Source organism: Pipistrellus hanaki (genome assembly GCF_964339955.1).
Source record: "Pipistrellus hanaki genome assembly, chromosome: 2".
Lineage (NCBI taxonomy): Eukaryota > Metazoa > Chordata > Mammalia > Chiroptera > Vespertilionidae > Pipistrellus > Pipistrellus hanaki.
Window position 1 is genome coordinate 50,977,983 of NC_140504.1, and position 25,604 is coordinate 51,003,586.

A 25,604-nucleotide genomic window follows, 5' to 3' on the forward strand; every position below is an offset into this window, starting at 1 on the left:
TGGTGGGATTTGAGCCTGAGGGATAAAAAGCCAAGCAGCAGCAGGGCTCAGACGGTCCTAGACATGACCAGTCCATTGTCCAAAGGCCAGATGTGCGGGAAGGACTGTCTAGGAGTTTAAACAAACCAATTGACTCATTTCCCAAAGCTTGGTCCAGCATACAGGTCATCAGACTGTATCGATAAATCAGACTAGTAAATATTTTAGATTTTGTGTGTCACAACAGGGACTTTCTTGCAACTGTTCCACTCTGCCATTTTGACATAGAAGCAGTTATAGTCAATCTATAAATGAATGAGCCTGGCAGTGCTGCACCAATAAAACTATATAAGAACAGAAGATTGATCAGATTTGGCTCATGAGTCATCATTTGTCAACCTCTGGTCTAAAAGAATCCTCAAACCTAGGCTTGAAGGGTCTCTGGATAAAACCCTGTTGCTCTCAGACAGGGGAACAGAGGCCTTAAGAGGGCAGCCACTTGCCTGAGGTCACAGATCAAGTTGAGTCTCCCTACACTTACATCTTTCGACTTCCCCAATGTCCTCTGATAGATCTAAAAAAAAAAAAAAAAAAAAAAAAAAAGTTGCTTAAACAAATGGAGCCCTTATGTAAGACCTGGCTCCCAGTCTTTTGTGTTTGGAGGGGCCACTAGTTATGAAAAAAAGAAGCTTAAACAGGGTAAAGGGATTGTCAGTGAAAACTAAATCTGCCTCCTGTCCTTAGGCTCCAGGTTTCTAGTTTCCTTCCTCAGAGGCCAGTTGTATGGCCAATTTCTTGTGTTCTTGTGTCTCCCTCCATAGATAACCTATATAAATATAAACATACATATTTGTGTGGTTTTGTGTATTCCCCCCTCTTCCCATATATTTTTATTGATTTTAGAGAGCAAGAAAGGGAGAGGGAGAGAGAGAAACATCAATGATGAGAAGGAATCATCGATTGGCTGACCCCCGTGTGCCCCATGCTGGGGATGGAGCCCGCAATCCGGGCATGTACCCTGCCCCAGGGCATCGAACCCATGGCCTCTTAGTTCATGGGTCAATGCTCAACCACTGAGCCACCGGCTGGGTGTGCATTGCCCCTTTTAATCACAGAAAGAGTATGCTATACACATTGTACCTTATATGTAGATTTTTAAAAAAAGTTTTATCTACCTATGGGTTCATAAGCAATCAGACAGCTCTGAAGGTTGTCAGACACTTCATTTATTCAGAAATCAAATCTTAGAATCATTTATTTTGAAAGAGATGAGTAAAATGGCCAGCCAAGATCATCATTTGGCCACTGACCTAACTTTCTTACTTGGATCCCATCTGATCTCTGGAGATTAAAAAAATAAAAATAAAAGACACTGCACCCCGCCTGGTCTGGGGTCCCAGCCAGCATTGCAGAAAACAACTGCAATATTAATCCTAACCATTTATTCAAGTAATCCACTCAGAAAGCCAGAGAGTGGAGTGTCATTTCATCAATTCCTCTTAGAATTGGCACTGACTCAATCCACATTCTCCCCTTAGCATTCCTTCCTTTCATTATGGATCTGCATATCGTGCATGCTAACCACAACATAACATCTAGTTTCTTTTTGGGGCTTCTTGCCTGTTCATCCCTATAAGACAGTTACTTATACCTTCCTTAAAATATATTCTTTCTGTAATTTGAAAGAACATATGCACCCCTATGTTCATAGCGGCTTTATTTACAATAGCTGAGATCTGGAAACAGCTCAAGTGCCCACCAGTAGATGAGTGGATAAAAAAGCTGTGGCACATTTATACAATGGAATACTACTCTGCTGTACAAAGGAAGAAAACATCACCATTTTCGACAACAGGGATGGACTCGGAGGACATTATGCTCAGTGAGATAAGCCAGCCAGAGAAAGACAAGTACCACATGATTTCACTCATATTTTGGCTTTAGTTAACACGCTGAACTACGAAGCAGACTAGAGCCAGACTCATAGATAGAGAGTAGGAAGACAGCTAGGGAGGAAGAGTGTTGAAGGGATTGAGCAAAAATGAGAGAGAGAGAGAGAGAGAGAGAGAGAGAGAGAGAGAGAGAGAGAGAGAGAGAGAGAGAGAGAGAGACTGACTCCTGGACATGGACTAAAGTGTGGGGATTGCCGGTGGGGGTGGGGGTGGGGGTGAATGAGAACATTTCTACAAAATAGTTGGGGGACCCCTATCTGGGGTTAGAGGGTCAGACACCAAGGCTCTGGAGGTCCCCTGACGTGCAGAGATTCCTGGCTCCTGGGAATTAGAAGACTGCTCTGAGCACAGCCTTGCCACCAAGCTCCGACCTTTACTGTTCACAGATCCAGAATTTCAGCAACAAGCTCCCTAGACACATAAGGAAATATGTATTTGTTTCTGGCTCCTCTCAGGGTGTGCCCTGGAATAACACAACCAAGGGATAGAAGGCTCCCAGGAGGGAGGCATGAACATTGAAAAGTGTGTTTCTGGTTGTTATTTGTTGTTCTGTGGAGTTTTCACCTCTTTCTCCTCCATCTCCAGGTCTCTGCAAAAACGATTCCTGTAGCAGTGATGCTTCGTGTGTGGAACTGAATAATAAGTACTTCTGCCTGTGTGTTGATGGGTATTACTATAATTCTTCCACATGCAAGAAAGGTGAGTTATAAAGGATGAACCGTGCAGAGCTGCATCTCATACTTAAAGTGGAATAGGTCCTAGCCAGTTTGGCTCAGTGGATAGAGTGAACTCAAGGGTCCCAGGTTCGATTCCTGTCAAGGGCCTATACCTGGATTGCATGCTCGGTCCAAAGTGCAGGAAGCAGCCAATCAATGATTCCCCTCATCATTCCCTCTCTTCCTCTCCCTTCCTCTCTGAACTCAATAAAAATATATTTAAAAATAAAGGAAGGAAGGAAGGAAGGAAGGAAGGAAGGAAGGAAGGGAGGAAGGAAGGAAGGAAATAGAAACCTTAATGGCAAAAGAGCTTCCAGGATAGGACAGATAGAGGAAGATTTGGAGGCAACAAAGACCAGTAAACTAGAAAGATGGCTCCTGCCTTTGTCTCCGCGGAACCAAGTGTGAGAGGAAATGGGCTGTCAGGTTTGTGGGCTCGTCCTGAGGTCTGGGAGTGGATGTGTCCCTTCACTTTTCCTGTCTAAGGGAATGGTGCCATGAGGACAAAATGGGAATGACAGGTGGTCGAAGGCCCTGAGAAGGTACAGCAATGGCACAAAGTAGTGCTGTCACGTGGGGACCCTGCGGCAGAATGAGGGCAAGTGCCTAAGACCACGTGGTCAGAAGGCATGGTTGGTTCTCTGCCTTAGGGTTCGCTGGCTCCATAAAGCAAACCCCATTTTCAGAGACGTCAGAGCCTCTCAGGTCTAGAAATGGACACTAGGAGCAAATGGCCATAAACCTGACGTACACCTTTCTGGTTAGGTCAGCTGGGTGCTATGAAGTTTCCAAGGCTGTTTCCTGGAATAAACTTCTATGTTTCATGAATGAGAAATCCCCCCCTTGCCAGAGCAGATGAATTGTATAGAAAACAAATGCATAGTATATTGGCCACGGGGATTTAGAGGTATTTCAAAAGCTGAAAGGATGTTGTTTTCCGTGTTAATAATCTTATTTCTAGGGATTCTCTCTAAGTCAATGACCCCAAATATAGAAAGGCGTGGGCATGAGTATGTTCATTGCAACCTCCCCCCTTTTAAGTGATTAGAAGTGCTAAAAAGCAAAAAATAAAAATGACTACATCGATGAAGGAAACATATATTTCACAGAATATTATTCATCTTTAAAAAATAATAGCTATAAAGACAAGGTAATAATTTGGGAAAATGTTTAAAATGCTTTTTATTTAATAACTAGATGCCTGGCACATGAAATTCTTGCATGGGATGGGGGGTCCCTCAGCCTGGCCTGCATCCTCTCTAATCTTGGACATCCCTATCACAGTCCAGAACCGCTGGCTCCTAACCGCTTGCCTGCCTGCCTGCCTTCCTGATCACCCCTAACCACCTCTGCCTGCCAGCCTGATCACCCCCTAACTGCCTCTGCTTGCCAGCCTGATCTCTTCCTAGCAGGTTTCCTGCTGGCCTGATTACCCCCTCACTGGTCCCCTGCTGGCCTGGTTCCCCCCCTAACTTCCCCCAGCCGGCCTTGTCACCACCTAACTGCCCCCCTCTGCTGACCTAGTTGCCCCCTAATTGCTTGCTCCCCTGCCAGCCTGATCGCCCCTAACTGCCCCTGCCTTGGCCCACCACCATGGCTTTATCCAGAAGGAAGTTGAAGATGTCTGGTACACCAGTCTGATCATCATATTACCCTTTTATTATGTAAATAAGTCTATATAAGTAGAGAAGATTCATGCTATAAACTTGGAATTATAATGATATAAACTATGCATAAGAAAAAAAGGAGCTGGGAGAAATACAGATTCCCCGTTATCTGAAAGCAGAGCTTGCCACTGAAACCTTTTGTACACCGAAATGGTGCAACGTGAAGAAGCAATTACCTCAGGAGACATCCTGCTAACAAAGCACAAAATACATAGAGATGAAGCGCAGACACCATGCAGAGCTCTGGCAGTTTGGTGCCGGGATGCTGAGGGGTGTTTCTAGAGAAAGAGTTGGTGGGCCACGCTCACTGCTCAGGGTGTGCACTGCCTCTATAGCAGCTTGCTGCAAAATGCTGACCGCTGCTGGTTTGCTCAGGGGTTAGAGCATTGGCCCGCGGACTGAAGGGACACAGGTTTATTTCAGATCAAGGCCACATACTATGGTCGCAGGCTTGATCCCCAGCTCTGAACTGATGTGTTTTTTCTATCACACCGATGTTTCTCTCTCCGTATCACTCCCCCACCTTTCCACTCTCTCTAAGAATCAATGGAAAAGAAATACCCTCGAATGAGGATTAACAAATTAATTCATTACTTAAAATGCTGAACACTATTTTTCATTTTCACCTTTTTTTTTTTTATAAAAGCAAAAATCCTCTTAGGGTTTCTTTTGGTTCACAAAACAGGTCTTGATGTAGTTAGGCCTTTCGTCAAAGTGAAGTGTCATAAAGTGAACTTTTTAATTATTATTATGATTGAATTTTTACAGAGAGGAAGAGAGAAGGAGAGTTAGAAACATCGATGAGAGAGAATCATCCATTAGCTGCCTCTTGCACACCCCCTACTGGAGATGTGCCCGCAACCAAGGCACATGCCGTTGACCGGAATCTATCCTGGGACCTTTCAGTCCGCAGGCCGATGCTCGATCCACTGAGCCAAACCGGTTTCGGCTAGAGCGAACTTCTGAAAAGTCGGGGATACCTTATACCAAAGTGAAAAATGGTTGTGTTAGGTTGGGTAGGATTTGGGGTAGCATTGATCGCATTTCCAGGCTTCCTGCCACAGCATCATACTGCTTAGAATTTTTTTAAAGTATGTTTTTTAAAAAAGTGGAAACGACCCTCTTTACATTAAACATCACAGAGAGATTCTGCTTGAATTTCAGGAAAGGTTTTTCCCGGAACAATTAAAGTAAAAGTGTCAGAAACATCTGGCTTGCAAGATGAAAAGTCGGTGGCCTATGAAAAGTTATATATGGATGCTATGACATTTGTAAGTATTTTCCAACCTTCCTTCCTGTGTAACACTGAGTCGCAGAGCATAGCGCTGATACTCAGGTGGTACAGCTGTTCCAGTGGTTGTTCAGGTAGTGAAATGCACTCTCACTGGTTGGTGAACAGCAGCTGTCCTGAGTCCCTCATCCCTTCCTCGGACACTGGGCCTCCCCAAGGTCCTTGCTCCAGCCCTGCCACACCGGTCGTTACATAAGCTCTTAGAATGTTTATAATGATGTTTTAAAATGCCTTATTTCCACAGTATTGAAGAGAAAACCTTTTAAAGATGTTGCCTTTTTTCCCCCCCAATTCCAATTTGCATACTTTTCTGAACTAGCGTGAGGTTTTTTTTGTTTGTTTGTTTGTTTTTTAAATATATTTTTTATTGATTTTTTACAGAAAGGAAGAGAGAGAGATAGAGAGTTAGAAACATTGATGAGAGAGAGACATCGATCAGCTGCCTCTTACACACCCCCTACTGGGGATGTGCCCGCAACCAAGGTACATGCCCTTGACCGGAATCGAACTTGGGACCCTTCAGTCCGCAGGCAAGACTCTCTATCCACTGAGCCAAACCGGTTTCGGTTAGCGTGAGTTTTTTAACAACTGGAAGAGGAACTCCATCTGAAGGACATATGGTCCTTTTTTTCCCTATTGTTCAAAACGCCAGGGCGCACAATTGCTCCTTTCCGTTGTGGTTATCGTGAGCGACTGCGTCACGTGAGATCTCCACGTCAGGGCCACAGCGTGGGTCCTGGAGGGGCTTGCGGGGGGCATCCCGCCAGTGTCTCTCTAAGTGTAGCCAGATTTTACCATAAATACTAAGGCCTTATTCTATGACGATATACTTCCATTTGGAATTACACGTTACGAAAGAGTTTTGCTATTAGAATTGATAACATATAAAGAAAGAGTATCCAAACAACTTAACAGATTGTACAGAGAGAAGTAGTGCCCAGGATGGAATAGCTGGTGCTGGGCGCTGCTAGGATAAAACCCCTGGCTGCCCTGGTCCCGGTCATGCCCCCTGAGCCTGGTGGGCCAGCTGCCCGTGACGTCTCCTCTTATTCTGGTCCACGTTCCCATTTGTCAGCTTGGATGAGAGTCAGCACGTGGAAGAAGGCAACGTCAAGGGGCTCCTCTATCTGGAGAGCCCTGGATTTTCTCGTGTGCCTGGATTTTACTGAGTACTGGCCATTGTGGCCACCAAAAGGCCCTCCAGCTTAGGGACTCGGTCTCAGTCAGGTCTCGATGGCCCCAGGGACACAGGAAGGGGAGAGAGCGTTCTTATCATTTCCAAGAGGCTGTTAATCCAAAGGGGATGTGCCAGAACTCCCTTGCAACTCCGAGAGATAGGAACATAGAGACAATTTACTTCCTGCAGGGTCCTCTCAGCAGACTTGGTAGCTGAGGCAGTCCCAGCTCAGACCTTGAGAAGTTTCCCAGGATCCATTGCTTTACCCAGCTGGACAACAAATGGATAGTCCCTGATGTGGAGTTGCCCTGTTGCATGTGGGACCTGGCGTTGCATGTGTAATATTTCTAATTCACAAAAGAGCCCCCTGGGGGAGAGAATACTGTGCTGCCTATTTTGTGGATTAGGCAGTCAAGGGCCAGGAAAGTGAAGTGGCCCACTGAAGGTCACCAGGCTGATGAGGGAGAAGGTTGGGATTTGAAACCAGATCTGCCTGACCTCACACTTGCCTTCTCTGCTCTTGCTGGCTCACTTGTGCAGTGGCGGCCAGGCAAGCCTGATGGGATAGCGCCTGCCTTCTCACCCCTGGTGTAATTGCCTTTCAGGCAACTTGAAGAAGTGTCCCTTAGATGAATTGATGCGTGCAGGAAGCAGGTGTATAGATAAGTCTAATAAATACGCAAAAGTTTCCCATGACTTTAAACAGACAAACCTAATAAGTTAGTCACCTTAATTTTTAAAAGTACAATCATTGATTTTGCTTTTTTAGGTTTCCTGCTTTTTCTTGAATAAAAAAAGCTTGAAACCTGACTTACATTAAATTCTTACCATTTTACAGCAAACATTACTGAAAGGTGTTAGAGAGCATATCAAGAGTAAATAATTTCCTCTGATGAACCATGTGTATTTATATACAGGAGTTTAGAAATTTGTGTTAAATATTTGTGTTAAAACCTAGATTCAGTATCACTTTCCCTGCCTCTGTGTAGTTGTTACTAAATTTGTTCTTCTCTGCCACAGTTTAAAGGTGCATTTGCAAATTCGGATTTTGGACAGACTGTGATTCATAAAGTAAGGTAAGGCTGCTATGGACCAGTGGGGTACTTTGGAGGCGGGTGTGCATTTGCTTGACTTCTCATCCTCTCTTGAGTTCCCTGTGCCGCACTAAGGCCGCCAGCGGGGAGTCACAGGTCAGGAAGAGGTGGTCAGCCTGATGTCACACTGGCCTTGGTGTGGACGGGCAGAGGGTAGCAATGGGGACAGCAAGATGCTGTCTGTGATTGGCAAGTCAGCAATGTGCATGCATGGTCCAGGGCATCACCTGGAAACGCTGGTTTGGCTTGACCCCTTGGCCAACAAACCGCTCCTGGTCAATCCCCGGGATGTGCAGTCCAGGGGGGCCAGGCAAAGGACGAGTGGCTCATGGTCATCTCTTCCCTCGGATGGGGGTGTGAGGGAGACAGCACCCACATCCCACCTGCGGCTACTGAAGAACCAGGAGTGAGCTGTTCCTGCAGCAAAGACAAGCACTTGTTGAGCACACCAATCTGCAGTGACCACTGTAGAGGGCTATTCAGGGCCACAAGGAGGCGAAGGGTTCTCAAGAAGTTAGCGGTTCCATATCAGCCTTCTCGGAAGCACATTCACACACAGGTGCTGCAGCCCTAGGAAAGGGTGCTCTAAGATGAATGAAGTTGTGCAGGAATAGCAGCCCTAATGAGTTCATATTTTATGGTTTGACTATTGCATCTATCTCTCTAAGCTTTGTCACAGTCTTGGCAGAATACAGTACAGTGTATATTTATGCATACAATTCAGAGAAAGCCTCCTGACCTTGGTGAGTTTTGAGCGGATGGTGAATGAGGGGCAAGTGTTATTGGCAGCCAGGAGACCAGCAGGCAGTCTAATGGCGGGGCACAGTGCCACATGGTGAGGGGCGGGCACCAGGCAGAGAGGCAGGGCCCTGACACAGAGGCTCTGAAGCTGGAGGTTCACAGGGGACAGCTGCTGGAGGGCTGGCACCCACCGTTTCGGGGCGTTTGCTTTGGTTTAGTGGACAACAGGGAGGGCATGCTTTCAGCATGACTGGATAAATGAGGTGGGATGGCTTCAGACAAACCTGAATCCTGGTCTTAGCGCTTCCTGGCTGCGAGGATGGGCAGTTGTTTTAACCTCTCTGAACTTTGGTTACCTCATTGGTATACCTGGGATCGCCTGATGGACTTTCCGAAAACCGAGGGAGGAATATATGAGGTAGCATTTGAAAGCTGCCGTGCACAATGTGCCCCACACATGGATGATTTCAGCATGTGTTAGCTTCCCTTCCAGCACATGGGGCCCTGCAAGTGCGATGGAGGTCTGGTTCCACAAGCACTTGGGGGGAGGGTTCCCTGAAATCGAACTGCATTTGTCCTTATGGAGTTACTGAAAGGGAGCCAGCAGTGTTCAGAGGCAACCTTTCACCTGTGAGCTCAGGGTCCTGGCCAGGAGCTACCTCCTCCACAGGGACTGTGGCCAGGGGAATTTATCCTAGTCTGATTTTAACTTGAAGACGTGTGTTTTGTGTGTGTGTGTGTGTGTGTGTGTGTGTGTGTGTGTGTGAGAGAGAGAGAGAGAGAGAGAGAGAGAGAGAGAGAGAGAGGCACATTGATGTGAGAGGGAAACATCAATTGGTTGTCTCCTATACAGGTCCTGACCAGGGATTGAACCCACAACCTAGTTATGTGCCCTGACTAGGGATTGAACTCATAACCTTTTGGTACATGGGATGATGTTACAACCAAATGAGCCACCCAGCCAGGGTGGAAGATATTTCTTGGGGTCCAGCTCATGCTATCTCCTTTAACCCCCCAAGAACTGTATCTATGGTACAAATGTTGGAAATGGAAGGCTCCTCTGAATTTTGCTAACTCTCAAATCTGTCTTTGGACAGAGGCAGGAACTCAGGCTCAGGGAAGCTGTGACTGGTCTTGGGCCGCAGAAGACTGAGGCTATTTTGGGTCTAGATCTCAGCTCTCTTAGCTCCAAGCCCAGCACTCTCGTCTTTTGCCCTCTACCTTTTGGTGTCACTTAAATGCACATCCCTCAGAGTGTGAAGTCTTTCCTCCCAAACTGGAGTGTGAGCTCAGATTCTTTGAAGGGGTGACGTACGGATGGTGTTTGTTCCCTGGCCCCATTTTGTTAAATTTATACCATAGATTTCTGGACACCTTCTAACTGACAAAGATTAGCTGTATCAAAGAGCCCTTTCCATTGTCATCTACCTTCTTTGCCAGCTCCAAATCATAAATGAATCCTGGGAGACAAGTTAAAATGAGAATTCTGAAGCCATTTGTTTTTGTTTGTTTTTTGACTCACTTTTGAGGTCATTGTTTCTAGAAACAGAATTTGGTAACTGTTTTGGATTATGCTGGTTGTTCTGAAGAACCAACATGGCTATAAACCTTTCCTAAGAAGGTTGGCTATGTTTTCCAGCTTCTGTATTTATTCAAGTCATAATGGGGTAGAGAGAAAAAAAGATGAGCAGGAAAAAATGTATCCTGAGTTAAAAATACACAGCCACAGTTCAATGAAGGGAGTTGGTTTTTTTTTTTTTTTTTTTATGTCCTTATATTTTTTTCTCAGTGGTTGTATCACTTGATTCCTTTGGGGCAATGAAAGAATTAGAACTTGGCACAGCTGTTCTTAGGGCTCCAAAATGCTGATTAGAGAGAGAGAGGCTCTTGCAAGGTCCTGTCCATAGCGGACACTGCATATTTAGTGAAAAGGTCCGGTATTATATGCTAATGTTTCCCACAGCCCCAGGGAGTGACCAGACCTTGTTTGATGACTGCTCTCGCGAGGGACACATTCCCCTCTGTCTCTCTCCAAGTCCAGTTAGAGGTTTAACAGCTCAGCACTAGACTCACTCTTAATTTTCTACAGACAGTGACAAGTTACTACTTCAGATGTTACTTGTCCTACTTCTGTTTAGTTCCATGCTCCTAGATTCTAAAAAACGATTGTCCACAATTTGTCTAAGGATCCTCCAGTGGGATATTGCTTTAGCTATAGGTTTCCTCTGAACACTCATTGAGCAGAGAAATCTGGGCCTATACATTGCTATCTTATTACAACCCCAGGCCTCCTTATTAGGCCCCTAATTATGGCTGTATCTGTGCACTGGGATTGGAACTGGGAGATTTGAGAGGATAGGAAGCTCAAAGACCAATTTGTTGATGCTTGTGTAAAGTTCCTTAAGTGACGAATTCATTTCATTTTTAGGATACCTGCTTCAGCAAGATCTGAAATGCGTGCTGGGTACAAGCTTGTGGATGTAACAGTAGTAAACCTTTTTGCAGAAAATTCAAAAGAAAATGAGATGACCGTATCTAGCGCAATTAAGAAAGCAATTGAAAACAACCGTGATAACTTTACGGACTATGCTTGTAAGTATGAAATAATTTTATTCGAAGTTTACCTGAACACCTACCTACCATTTTGTAAACTTTCCCGTTATATGTAAGAAGGGGGCAAGAGGAATTGAATAACTGAATCTACAGATCTCCAAGAATGGGCTTTTTACATGTCCTTTCTTACTCCCTTTCTCCTCTCACTTGCTTTCTACTCTTTTCTAACTCTCTCTCAAGTCCTCAAACTGACCAGTTTGTTTCTCTTTTCGGAAGGTAGTCTTGCACAAATAGTCTCAGGACAGGGAAAGAGGAAGCAAGGTGAAACAAGAGGACTTTATCCCAAGTTATAGCTTTCCAAGAGATTAGAGCGATTTTACCTACACTGCTTCCCCTTTAGGCGGATACACAAACTCATAGCTTTGCTGTAACAATTCACTTTTGCTGTGTTACAAACCACCCCAAAACTTAGTGGCTTATTTACTTATTGCAATGCCATCATTCTGTGGGACCGAACTTGGACGGGGCCCAGCTGGCCAGTTCTGCTGATCTAGGCTAGCCGTGGCTGATCTCTGCTGGGCTCACATAAACAATTGCTATTATTGCTGGGTGGGTGAGCTGGGGGCTGACTGATCTAAGGTGGTTTGGAGGGATGGTTTGTCTCTGCTCCACATGGTCTCTCACCCTTCAGCAGACTAGTCCTAAAGAGTTCCAAAGGCAGTGAGAGGGTAAGTTTCAATGCATAGGTATTTCTCAGATTGCTGTGTAGCTGTCGTGGTGGCCAAAGCAATTCACATGACCAAGAGCAGTGTGTCAGGCCCTAGCAAAGGGCATGGGTCCAGGAAGGCATGAGCAAACTGACCCCATGACAGCAGTCATCAGAAGTTCCCCATCTCAGAGATGCCAGCCATGGTGGAAGCATTGTGCAGCTGATTCTCAGTCCTGGCTGCCAAGTCCAAAGGCGTCTGCCAAGACATAGTTGGTTTGTCTGCAGCATTTGACACGGGTACTTTCCCGTCCTCTTCCCCCTGCACCCCTCCCCCCAATCATACTCCTGGTTCCCTTCCTGCCTCCCTGGTACTTTTCTTTGATGTTTCTAAAACTCTTTAGTCTCTTAAAATGTTTACTTTTTAATGGTTGTAACCTCCTTGACCTAGGGTCCCAAACTTCTCTTTCTGAAAATATAAATAAGTCCTGTTCATGTATGGCTTTCCAGCACCTCTGCTCTTTCTTCAAGATTTCACAAAGACCCTGACTATTCTCTCAGGACCTGGAGTGTAAATGCTCTATGAAGAGACATTTAAATCCCACCAGAAGGGATGGGCGCTCCTCCTGCTGTCCGCTCTCCTTGGGCTGCAGTCCCGCCAGCCATGTCCATTCAACTCTTTCCGTCTAAGTGTCATTTTCTGGCAGGAAGACTGGAGTGAATAGTAGTTGGGGAGTCATTCTGTTTGTCTTATGTTTTCCATCAACATTATACCAAGCAGGTCTGGCCTCTCCTTGAGTCCCTATAGCATGGAAAACACATGTGTACACACACGCATGCACATGCACACACACACACAACCCTCCATTCGTTTACCCATTTTCCCACTTCATCCCTTTGCTCTTTGCTACTGGATTTTGTTGTAGTTTTGGGTTTGGCTTATAGAGCTCTTTGGGGGCCCTAGCCTTCCTCTCACACTTTTAATATTTTGTCTTCAGTTTTGGGACCTTCTTTCCACGTTTGTTTGTTTTGTTTTTGTTTTATGTCTCATGTGACAGCTTCCTCTGCAAACCATGCCAGTTTCTATTCCCTGACACACATTTCCTTTTTACAGCTCATTTAGCAACTGCACAGTTAGAGTGACATATTCAGAGCTTCTAACATTCTCGAGTTGCATTCATCTTCCAAGTCTCGTGCCACAGAGTTACACCTTTTCTCTTCTGAACATTCCAATTTTTTACTCTGTCAAAGTCATACTCCTCTCTCTCTGGCTATCACTTAGTTCTCATGTTCCAAGGGACCCATCACTGCTACCTGCCCATCGATTTCTCCTGCGGCCAGAATTTGCTGCAGAGCAGCAACTCATGCCATGCCAATCCCTGCTCCCTGGGAGGTGAAACTGTCAGCAAGGCAAGATGAACCTTAGCATACACTCTGCTTTTGGCTAGATGAGACTGCTAGCAAGTGCGAGGAAGCCGAGGGGCCCCAGCAGCATGGAGACTAACCTCTCAGAGTGGTTGCCAGCTGAAAATAACCAGTGCCTTCTTCAAGATAAAGTCGGTGTTCCCTGTGGAATTCTCTCCTTTGGGCTCTCCTCTGTAACCGCCTTGGCTTGAAGCCCTGGCACACTTAAAACCATTTGACCTCGGCTCGGGAATTGCTCTCTCTTGACAGCTCCTCTCAACATCTCTCCATTCGGAGGCCAGGCATGCGCTCTTACATACATTAACAAATTACCGAAGGACGCCAGTTAGACATGGCCACAGCAGCCTGCACGCCCAGGAAAGGGAAGTGAGAGGCTTGGAACTTTTAGGGGAAAACACCTTTTTCTGCTTCCTGCTCTGCTGCAAAGACAGGGCCTGCCTTCTGTGTCAAAAGTTGTAGAATCCTTTTCTCTAGACTTTTAATCGGAGGCATTTTTAAATAGCACGAAGGAAGCTTTGTGACAGGTCTGGGGTGTTTAGAAGAGAGTAGCCACATAACTGTTCTACCTCCTGTTCTCTCCTCCTCTTCTAGTCTCAGATTCATCTTTTCATTCCGAATGCCTTCCAACCTGCTTCTAGAGTAACATTCTTTTATTGATTTTTTACAGAGAGAAAGGGAGAGGGATAGAGAGTTAGAAATGTCAATGAGAAAAAAACATCGATGAGAGAAACATTGATCAGCTGCCTCCTGCACTCCCTCTACTGAGGATGTGCCCACAACGAAGGTCCATGCCCTCGACCAGAATCGAACCTGGGACCCTTCAGTCCACAGGTCAATGCTCTATCCACTGAGCAAAACCGGTTAGGGCTAGAGTAATAATCTTTTCAAATTTATTTTTCAGCTACAGTTGATATACGATATTATATTAGTTTCAAACGTGCAGCATAATGATTAGACATTTATATGTCTTACAAATTGATCACCGTATAAGTCTAGTACCCATCTACCACCATAGAGTTATTACAGTATTATTGTCTATGTTCCCTGTGCTGCACTGTACATCCCTGTGAATATTTTTATAACTGGCAATTTGCATTTCTTAATCCCTTTGTCTTTTTCATCCAGTCACTCATTTTCCCTCCCATCTGGTAATCATCAATTTGTTCTCTGTATCTATGAGCTTGTTTCTGTTAGTTTATTTTGTTTTTTAGATTCCACATATACATGAAATTATATGGTATTTCTTCTTCTCTTTCTGATTTATCTCACTTGAGGAAATATCCACTAGGTCCACCCATGTTGTCACACTTGGCAAGATTTCATTCTTCTTATGGCTGAGTAATATTCCCCTGTGTATATGTATGTCACCTATTTATCCATTCTAGACAAACATTTGTCAAAGATTTCTTTTTCACGCCATGCTCCTACTCAGAATCTACCAGTGGATTCCCAGACTTATGGGATAAAAGTCCTCGTCCTTAGCCTGGCATTCAAACCCTGCTACATCTGTGAATGAACAAAAGAATGATGATTTGTTGAGACTCCAACAGTGGACGTGCACTTACATTAGCTCACTCAGTTCTCACAACAATCATGTGAAGTAAGAATTACTCACCCCATCTTATAGATTGAGGGAACTTGGACCCTCCCAAAATCAAATGATTGAACAGAGAGAGCCGATAGCCAAGATCCTAAATGGCATAGCCAAGAATTTTCTATTCTTTTCCCCTTTTACCACACTGCCCTTCTCCTACCCACATACAACAGCACTACTCCCAAACAAGAATTCTTTGCTTCTGCTCATGCCTCGTTTTCTCTACTTAGAAAGACTTTGCCTCTCCTCTGTCTGTTCAAATCTTCCCTCTCTTTCAAGGCAGCCCAATTCCCATCTCCTCCATGATGTTACCTTTAGCAACTTGAGCCCCTAACGTTCCATTGGACTTAAAGTCTGGATTATGAGTTGCTTGGAACAACTCTCTATGGGTTCAAGCGTGTCATTCTACAAAGATGGGACCCAAAAGTTCCCTTGTGGAACCCAGCATTGAGCGAGGTACCGAAGGTATCTCGAACTGGAACACAATTGCACTGCTTTCGATGCAATTAATTAGAATTGCATAATGTAAGGAAATCGTCGTGGAAGAGAGGATTGGGGAGTCCCAGATTTTCATTTGTTAGATCCCAAAACTATTAAAAGATAGTTATAACAACACTTATTTTGGAATTACCTGTGCCCCTCAGCACAAGATCGATGTGGTTTCTACGGCTGTAAGAAGGCGAATGACCAAGACGACTGCAGGGACATCTTACAGTGCAAGTGCAAAGATGGGCTATCAAGGCCCAACCCACAGACCGCTTTGTGTCTTCGTAAGTGTCCCCTGTGCTTCTAAATGTTCTGCACAGCCCTGCCCGCTCTCCTGTCCCATCTGCAAAACACAGACTCTCCTGCTTACGTGTCCAGATGCAGCTCAAGTGCGAGGGCTGTGACATTTGGCTCCAGACACAAGTCTGAAGTGGGGGCTTGGCCGAGTGCTGGTGCGGTGGCCTGCGGGCAGCTTCTCAGGGCACACCCTGTGCACAGCCCAGGAGCACCCTATAAGTCTAGTACCCATCTAGTACACCTCATTTTGCCTAGAAAATGAAATGTGAAAAAAATTGCATTGCTTGACATATCACTTTGGGGTTAAAGAAGTTGGTTCTGAAGGTGACCTGGAATTCACTCTGTTTTGAAGCTTTGGGTCCAAAGTGTCCCGATAACTGCAACGCAGAGCACAACATGCAGTGCCTGGTGCGGAGTGGTGAGAGCCCTGAATGCCTGTGCCTCTCCGGCTACCAGAAGGATGCCCAGGGGAGCTGCCAAGCGTAAGAGAAACCATCCCCTTTCTATCCTGCCATGGCTGGAGCTGATGTATGGGGTAGGGGATAAGGACAGGGCTTGCAACATGGCTTAGGGTCAGGGAGCTGGAATCCTTATGTTAGTCAGTAGATGCTACTCTGTTGACTGATGAGCCATGTGCTGGGAACTTCTCATACAACAGCACCATCAGGAACATGCCAGTCCCCCATTTGCAGATGAGGAAAGTGAAGCTCAGAGGATATCCATCCTTTTCATCAGCTCAAGGGGCAGCAAATACGTGCAGAGACCCATGTTCTCCCAGCCCTAGGGGGTCCCACTCTGCTCCATGCCTCTGGGATTCCGCTCCCCCGGGATTGCTGAATAATCCCGGAGATCCAGGGATGGAGTATTCGTTCAGTAGAAAATGAGACCACCTGAGATTATGTGACCTCCCCCAAAAACCTTCTAGAGCTCCATGGAGGATGCTCATTGGGAGAATGGGAGTGTCAGGAAGGAGAAAGAGGAGAAAGAACAAGGGAGGGGAAGACGAGAGAACGGTGGAAAGTAAGATGTGGGGCGGGAAGGGAACTCTGACATGCTCCCACACGCTCTTTACCATGGTCTCCTGTCATGTGTTGTATCTTAGGTGTCCATTTGGCTACAGTGGAGTCAACTGTGAAGACAGTGAGTAGAAAAGTCTTGTTTTGTTGCTAAGCACCTGAAAAACACACATTAATCCCAGTCAGAACTCAGCCTGGCCCCCCACAGCCTCTGGCTCCACCACAGAGAGGGAGGGACCTGCCTACAGCATGTCCTCAGGGTGGTGCCAGCCCATCCCCCCGCAGGTCCCAGGCAGCAGCCCCTCTGCTGTGGGAAACCACAGAGCTGGGCCCCAGAGGTAGGCAGGCACCTCTGGACCAGTTCACAGTCAGCCACAAGCACCCTACAGTCCTCTCCATTTTCCACAGTCGCTTAACGATGATGCGTTTTCTGCTACCAGAAAGGACAAAAGACCAGTGTGTTCCACACACACTTGTGGTTGTGGGAGAGGAGAACTAGACGCCAGACATTTCAATGCTGAGCTAGTTTCCAGAGCTGCTTAGTAGTTTGGGATCTGTTGTTGCAAATTCAATGGTTTCATTTCCTACCACCCCTCCCACCCACCAGGTTGGGACAATACTAACTTCACTAGTATATTTTAAATTACTTTATATTTAAATTTTTACAAAAGGATCCAAGATGAGATCCAAAGTTAGTGATGAGCACTGCTCTCAGTTTCTACATATTTGCTGGCAGAACTGGATATATTAAGTCATTTCTTCCTGCTGAGCTTTTGGTGTCCACAGCTATGCAGTGAGAAGGTCAGGCTGGGTGACCTCGGAGGTGTAATGGTCTATGGCCCCATGAACCCAGGCAGAGGCGTACATGACAGTCACATTGCAAAGAGAGAAAGGGTCCAGGGCAGCACTATCTAATAGAAACATAACGTGAGCATCCTATTTAATTTCAAATTGTAAAATTCTGAGCAAATTTTTAAAAGTAAAGAGAAATGGATCTTAATGACATTTTATTTCACTCCATATACCAAAGATGTTATCACTTCAACATGTAGTCAAACATAAAAATTATTCACGGGATAGTTCACAGTATTTTCAAGTGTGTTTAAAATCCGCTGTGCATGCTACACTTACCGGCCACCACATAGCCGTATTGCAAGTGCTCAGCTAGACAACGGAGCTGGAGAGGGAGGAGTGGTAATGAACCTGCAGTCTCTCCCCTCACTGGTTCTCCCAGGCCATTGCCTATCTCCTCTATGAGTGACAACTTAATTCCAACCTACTGGGTCCCCCGCTTATCGTCCAGATCAGGTGTGGTGGGCAGCCAAAGGCAGCAGAGCTCAGTGTGGTCCTCGGTTGAGGACCCCACAAAGCCTTTGGCCTCCATGGCCACCTTTGCGTTTCTGGTCTTTTATCTGGCAAAACTGCCTCTTCTGATTGAATTCTGCAGATATGGTTTGGGTTTGGAGGTGGGGGGAGAGGTGAGGGACCCATCCAAACTGATCCCAGAGGGGTCCAAGCTGACAGCCTGCTTGGGTGAGCCCTCAGAGCACATGCACCTGTGCAGGAGACAGACAGTGGGGGCTTGCTTGTAGGATACTGCTCTAATCTTCTCTTTTCCCTTCCAGAACTTCAGCTGATTCTCACTATCGTGGGCACCATTGCTGGCATCCTCATCCTTGGCATGGCGATTGCACTTATCATCCTGAGGTATGGAATGGAAGTGTCCCTGTCCTGGGGCACAGCGCCACTGGCATCACACTCTGGTTTGCAAAACACACACAGCCTTTCCCAGGCAAGAGCAGGGACGGACATGAGCGAGGCTTCTCTAAAACCATGGGATGTTTTTTCTTACCTTCTGATTACATAAGCTCTACATGATCATTGCAGGAAGTCTGGAAAACAGAGACTGGTCTAAAGGAGCAGAATAAAACCACCCGCAAATCCCACCACTCTGAGGCAACTAGCATTTTGGCATATACCCTTCTGAGTTTTTAAAGGATGTTATATACATACTAGAGGCCCGATGTATAAAATTCATGCAAGGGGCTCAGCCCTCGCAGCCCTGGCTTCATCTAGAAGTTTGTCCAAAAGGACATCTGGAAGGTCTTTCCGCAGTCCGGTCTAATTAGCATATTATACTCTTATTATTATATAATTTTGTGTCCTTTGTGTTTAAAAAAGTACTTGTTGAAGTTATTTTTGCTTAACACTGTAATGTGGCATAACAGCCATTTTCTTGTGTCGTAAAAACTCTTTGTGAACAGTATTTAACTCCATTGATGTTGTCAAATGTCATTTCTATGAAGTCAGTCCCCAGCCAGGGCTTTGCTGCAGAGAATGGAAAATAGCCTCAACTGAAGCCCATAGGTTTTGGGTAGAAAAGTTTTTTCTCAGCTAGAGGTCTTATGTGCTCTTCTTAAGAACTTAAGTATGGTCCATTCATTTATTCTACAAGTAATTAGATACCCTAAATACCCTTCTTTAACAGGGAGAGAGAATGCTATTAACCATTCCATTCTTGTTTGTTTGGTTTTTGTGCTTTTGGTTAATCCTCACCTAAGGATATTTTTCTTTCATTGATTTTTTTAGAGAGAGCAAAAGGGAGAGGGAGAGACAGAGAGAAACATGTTATGAGAGAGACACATCGACTGGTTGTCTTCTGCTTCACCGCAACCAGAGCCAGGGAACCTGCAACCAACGTACATGCCCTTGACTGGAATCAAACTTGAGACCCTTCAGTCTGAGAGCTGACACTCTAGCCACTGAGCCAAACCAGCGAGGGCCATCCAGTCCATTCTAAATGTGCCAAGTGGTGAGCCACTTAAACAGGAAACAATCTACTTTTTAAAAAGAACATTTAGCTCATAACTTACATTTTGGCAAAGTATTTTTGCACTCTAACGTGTGAGGATACGTAGATTCATAGGTTCCTAGAATATTTTGTTTTTTCCCTTTTTAAAAATTTCACTTTGATATTACCTCTCCCCCAGAGACCATTATAAGGACAAAAAGCTGGGAACTGGGACTGGATCCGTCCCTTTTCCAGGCAGAGAGCCGGAACATTCCCATCACGGCCCACAGCTGTCTCCTCCTTTCTTAAGAGAAGACCAGCTCTCTGTGCTGGGCCTCCAGGGCCCGCTGGGGCTGCTGTGGAACCTTGTGGCCCGGGACAGCCATGCCCCCTTCTTCCTGTGTGCTCTTCACTCAGCCTCAGATTCCTGGTTCTTGGGAACACACCACAGGGGGTACTTCTTGGCCATTTTGAAGGGAAGGCAGCCTCTCCTCAGGCCCCTGAGACAGGAGTTGTCAGAGGGCAGGAGCTCTATCGTGGGCTGGGCTGGCCTTTAGGGTCCAGAGTGAGTGGGTCTACCCTTAGGACATTCTCAGTGTTGGAGGAAGAGTGACTGTCACCCTGGGAGGGCCCTGTGGGCGTCATGGATGCAGCTCTCCCCAAATCCTACTTCTATCGTCTAGGGCACATGTGTCAAACACAAGGCCCGCGGGCCAAATCCAGCCCGCCAGGCCTTGCAATGTGGCCCGCACCGCGCTGTCATCACTGCACTCCGCTGTCAGTTTATGACATTGTCAGTTTATGACTGTTCAGTAAACCATTCGGCCCGTGATTTAGGCTGGATTTTAGATTTTGGCCCCTTCTCTGATTGAGTTCGACACCCCTAGTGTAGGGCAATGGTGGGCAAACCGCTGCTCAAGAGTCACGGTTTGTCGCTCTGTTGACTAATGAGTTTGCCGACCACTGAGACTATTCTCAATGTTACCGTGTAGTTGGAAGCTGTGAGGATTAGGCAATTGTGGCATATTGTGTGCAAAGAGGTAAAGGGTAGTATATGACAGTGGTCGGCAAACTCATTAGTCAACAGAGCGGCAAACAGTGGCTCACAAGCCGAGGTTTGCCGACCACTGGTCCAGGGCACTGCAGGGACAGGTCTGTGGCCCGAGGGACAGAAGGAAGAATAGGGTCACGATCAGGGTGAATTGGGGCAGATGCCTCCTTCACCTGCAAGCGCTTCGCTTGGCTTGAAATGCTTATCCCCGAGAGGCCAATACGGAAAGGTAGTGAGACCTGTATACCTTGAACGTGTTCCCTTCACTGAGGTGCTTCTATAGACATAGACTTTGCTTGAACGGAAAAATGTATCACAAACCATCTTTCCTCTTTGACTTCTATTGTTATTTCCATAAATAATTCAAAAGGACACTTAAGAATACTAACTTTAGCAAAATCTACATGGCGTGGTGGAATTAGATGGTAATGTCTGATCCGTGTTAGCCCTCTGGTTTTGATGGTCACGCGAAGCTTATGAGGAGACAGTCCTCAGACTTCCTACTGACTCTACACTGAAATATTATAGGTAATAGGACATCAGGTCTGCGACTTATGCCTAAATGGTTCAGAAATGTTAACAAGTGGGGAATCTGGGCGGTGATGTATAAGAACTGCAATATAATTTCTTTTTTTTGGTAATTCACATGTAAATTTTAAAATATTTGCAAATTTTAAAACATTAAAAAAAAAGAGTATTGGCATTAACATTTGCTTTCAGGAACTTTCTGCTATTGTCAGATCCTAATTCCTGTTATTAGTTACAGATCGAAGAAGAATAAGGATGTTGAAGAACAGAACCTGATTGAGAACAACTTTCTGAGGATGAGGACAACAGGCTTCACAAATCTCGGAGCAGAAGGGAGCATCTTCCCTAAAGTCCAAACCACCCTCAAGGAGGACAGCCCCTCGCAGAATTCCTACTGGCAGGATCCCTACTTACCCAGAAGCATGCCCCGCCCCGACTACTAGGTGAGTCCCTGGGCTTGGTTTGGCCTCCCTGAGTGTAAGGCCCCAGAGCAGAGTAGGGATTTGGCTGGTGTATGTTCACCAAGCGCTGGCTGCCTCAAGGGCCTTTTATTTATTTATTTTTTTATCAAAAGAAAAAGAGCAGAAGAAGCTCTCTGCTGTTGTAAATGGCAGCCATTTGGTCCCTAACACTGACCAACTTTGTGACTTTAGCTACATCCCTTAATTCCTTCACCAACTATTTCCTCAACAACAAAATAATAATAATAATAATAATAATCATCTTAATTTAGATTCCCTTAAGGTCCCTTGAAATTGCAAGCTTCTGTGGTTATGACCCCTATGGTTTTGTGGGGGTGTTACAATTCCCAGGCTGTTTAAGGACCCAGGACACAGGCCAGGCCTGAGGAGGACTGTTGGAGGTAAACATGGTTCTGTGGCTCCTTTCCAATCAGACCATGTGACCTCCCCCCCTTCCTGCCCCCACCTGACTTCAAGGCAACCTGACCACTTTCAGGGCATGGGACCAGCTCATCCAACTGAGCTGATCACTTTCTAAAGAGAAAAGGCGCTTTTGGCTGGTGGTCCTGTATTTCCCAGGGAAGGTCTGTCAAGGAGAATGAATGGCTTGTACTCATTCGATTTGTAGCTGGTGTTGCTCAGTGTAATTGATCCAAAGCAAATGCTGAAAGAAGGAAGCCTGTAAGAGGCGATTCTCATGGAGAGAGTGACCAAGGGACTGAGATGGACAGAGGAGAGATGGTGAAGGAGGAGGACACGGGAGTAGGGGAGGGGAGGGCAGAGAAGAGTCAGAAAAATGAAGGCAAGGAAAAAAATTATACTTTGCTTTTTGCTAAAAAGGAATGGCAAGGGGAGCAAGGGAAAGAAGAAAGGGTTAGGGTGAGGCATACCCAGAGGAGTAGATAAATAGAGGATAAAGGAGGAGGATCCAGAGGGGGTGGAGGGGCTGAGATGGGCAGGCATAGGCTCCGAGATCTCTGTGGGGACATTTCACCTCTGCGGCTGCCCAGGGGAGCACACTGCCCTTTGAGGATCTCAGCATGCTGGGGAAACATACATTTTTATTTTGAAATCCTGTGATTTATGTTGTGCATCACCTTTCCTTACCAAGGAAATCCAAGTGATTAATGTGATGACTTGAACCATAGGAACCATGTTGGGTCAGATGCGGGCTAGCCAGCAATAGCCACAAACAGATGTCCTTGGGGAGTGCCTGTTGGCCCTACCTAAGGTGAACACAAAACATCAAACTCATTAGAGACCTCCTCTCCTCCTTATCAGTGGAGCCCTCACTTTAAGTATAACCTCTAAAGAGAGTCCTTTCGTGGTAGAATAAGTGTGGGATTAAGAGTCAGCCAGACCTGGGTTCAAAGCCTCGCCCTTCCCATTACTGGTTCTGTGATCTCAGACAAGTTCATTAGTTTTCTCACCTATGAAATGGGCAAAACCCATCCTAGCTCACAGGACAAAGATCTCACACAGTGACAGGTTCTCGTTTAAAAATAGTATTCAAAGAATGTTCATCAGAATAATGTTAATAATTTATGCATCTAAATTTCCTCATGTTTCTGTTGGGACACTACCTTTCTAAGAGTTTTTCTTTCTCTCTTTTTGTCTAGGAAGGTAAAACAGTTGGAACCATCCAGGGCCCATAACTCAGTGTCTGAGCTTTTCTTTGACTAAGAGACTGGTGGAGCCGTGAGGAGCAGTGAAGACCTGGCCTGGTATTGTTCTCCCACCTGACCTCCAGCCTCTGAGTGGAAGTTGGGAAGTTGGCAATGACGACAGCTTGTTTGCTATCTAAGTCCCTATGAAATTAAAGACACTCAGATGCTATTAGCACTTGTAAGACAGTTGATTTTCTTTCATCAGTACAATGGTTAGCGTTTTGTTGTTTGGTATATTTATTTTTTTTCCTGGTGGACAACAATAACCATTTCCAATCTAGAGGAAAGTTCCCAAGATTGTTTACTCCTGGGGGAATGTTGCTCTTGAGTTGATAGCCTGTGGATGAGTGACCCAATTCTGGGAGATGCTCACACAGCAGCTGTGGGGGTGCCGTTGGAAGACAGCACCTGTAAGGTTCTTCTATCTCTCAGCTGTAGGGATTGTATTGCTCTTGAATTGCCAGTGCCTGTGACATGGCCTCACACCAAGAAGACAGAAAACAGATGTGTCTCAGATGTCTGGAGGAGCGATGGAACACAGGACCTTTTTGTGAATTGGAAGGCTTGGTCTAGCAGTGTCCATCAAGGGGTGCATTGTAGAGTTTTTGAAATGCCAGTAGGTGAGAGCGGCAGGGAGAAAAGTCATGAACAGGAGCAGGAGGGACAGCGGCAGAAGGAAGCTGGACTGGGAGATGAGTGAGGGCAAGGTGCCCAGGTTGCCTTCGTCCTCAGCTTCCCCCTGTCAGTGAGCAAATGGGCACTTCCTCTAGTCACTATTCAAGGCCCAGAGCCCAGGGGGAGGTGTGAAGGCAAAAACCCCAGGGGAAAGAGCTTGAAGACACATTGACATTGCAGGCATCCTGACTGGCTGATGGTGGGAGAGCTTGTGCTCTGGATCCGGATATCCAGCCTTGTGATGCGGGTTCCAGAGGCCCTTCACTGAGGCCTCCGCCTTCCCTGGTGACAGAGGCCTAGCTGTGGCTGCCACAGACCTGAGAAGCCACCCCTAGCATGGCCTTTCTTTAATGTCAGCAGCGTCTTTGTGTATGTCTGATGTCTGGTCCCCTTGCAAGTTATTTTTATTTGTTGTTACTATTGTTTGTGGTTGACTGTTCATGTGAAAGGTAACAAATAAAGTGTCTTTGTTAGATGGCATCCTTCTTTGTGACTCTTGTGTTGGGAGCTTTTGGTGCTGCACAAGCAGCAGTCAGTCTCACTTTCACTAGCAACCATGACACATGGCACGCCAGCCTGACACCTGCTGTCCTCCTCAGGGGCTGTGGGATGACCCAAGGTGTTTTTAAACTGATAGTAGATGCTTTCAGCTGCTTCCTGGTGCACATCCCACTCCCCTCCAATTAGGAAACAGCCAAGCCCTTCCAGTGGGAATGATTGGGGCCTCAGCTCCTAGGGGCGGGCTTTTGTTAGCCTGAGCCAATCAGCAGAATCCCATTCCCCCTTGCTAGAGTGACTGACTGAAGAGGGAATTACATGACATAAATGGATGTAATTAGAATGAAGACCAGACTGGGGCAGGAGGTTTGGAGGAAGAGAAACACGTTTGGAGAATGGGCTAGAGAAGGTGAAGCCTCGAACTGCTCCCGTTTTGCTGAGTTGACGAAGAGGAAGACAGAGCTGAGGAAACCATGGGAATATGGAGCCGGAGTATATAACCAGGCTATACTGAGAGGGCAGGACGGGGTGAGAGGGCAGGGTGGGGTGAGAGGGCAGGGTAACTGGACCCTAGCCCTAACCCAACCAATCAGGTCAGCCAAGGTAGTGGCACCAGCCTCCCTATAAAACCCATTGATATGTTAAATTCTTTCTCTTTCTTGCCATGCCCTCGCTGGTGTAAGTGGGACTGGGCTCGGACTAGTCCGAAATAAATACAGGCTTTCTGCAATTGCATCCAATTCGTCTCCCTGGCAGTCTTTGGGGTTTATGACACTTGGGCATTACATATGGGGGCTCATCCGGGATCTCCAAGACTGAGGGACACTGAATCCGGAGAGCCTGTCTGGCTGCCGTAGAAGTGTGTGAAGGGATCCCTGTGGGAAGTGCCTGAAAGGTCTAGTGGACACGCTATTGAAGGCCTCGGACCGAAGAGATCAAAAGACGTTTTGATCCTCCTTTAGGAGAGACATAGAATTCCCTCTCAGGACGAGGTAGTCGGCCTGAGGCCGTCGTTTAGTTTTAGGCGCAGCTTCCACGGAGTTGGAAAGCTGTTCTTGGGGCCCCCCATCTGTTTCTGTGTTCTTTGTTTGTTTGTTTGTTTGTTTGTATAAGTAAGGGAAAGGTTTCAGTTTGCTCTTGTTTGTAAATTTGCTACAAAAACTTAAATCTGAATGTATTAAATTGTTATAATACTGAAAATGTTGATGTGGGGAGTTCTTCTCCTGGTGGCTGTTGTAA

General features: G+C 46.0%; 1 protein-coding gene across 1 annotated transcript; it reads left to right on the top strand.

The window, feature by feature from the left end:
* The first annotated feature begins 5,482 nt into the window (after positions 1-5,482).
* LOC311616391 (mucin-13-like) lies at positions 5,483-24,347 on the top strand. The gene is made up of 9 exons (XM_084871745.1): positions 5,483-5,585; positions 7,803-7,858; positions 11,046-11,209; positions 15,540-15,665; positions 16,031-16,160; positions 16,781-16,818; positions 18,320-18,401; positions 21,297-21,507; positions 23,145-24,347. The coding sequence occupies exons 1-8, from the start codon at positions 5,568-5,570 to the stop codon at positions 21,505-21,507; spliced, it is 825 nt and encodes a 274-aa protein (XP_084727871.1). The 5' UTR covers positions 5,483-5,567; the 3' UTR covers positions 23,145-24,347.
* The last annotated feature ends 1,257 nt before the right edge of the window (positions 24,348-25,604 follow it).

Coding starts and splice junctions, on each gene's coding strand:
- LOC311616391 (XM_084871745.1), top strand. Junction 11,210..15,539: donor TAACTTTACGGACTATGCTT/GTAAGTATGAAA, acceptor TGTGCCCCTCAG/CACAAGATCGATGTGGTTTC. Junction 15,666..16,030: donor ACAGACCGCTTTGTGTCTTC/GTAAGTGTCCCC, acceptor TCTGTTTTGAAG/CTTTGGGTCCAAAGTGTCCC.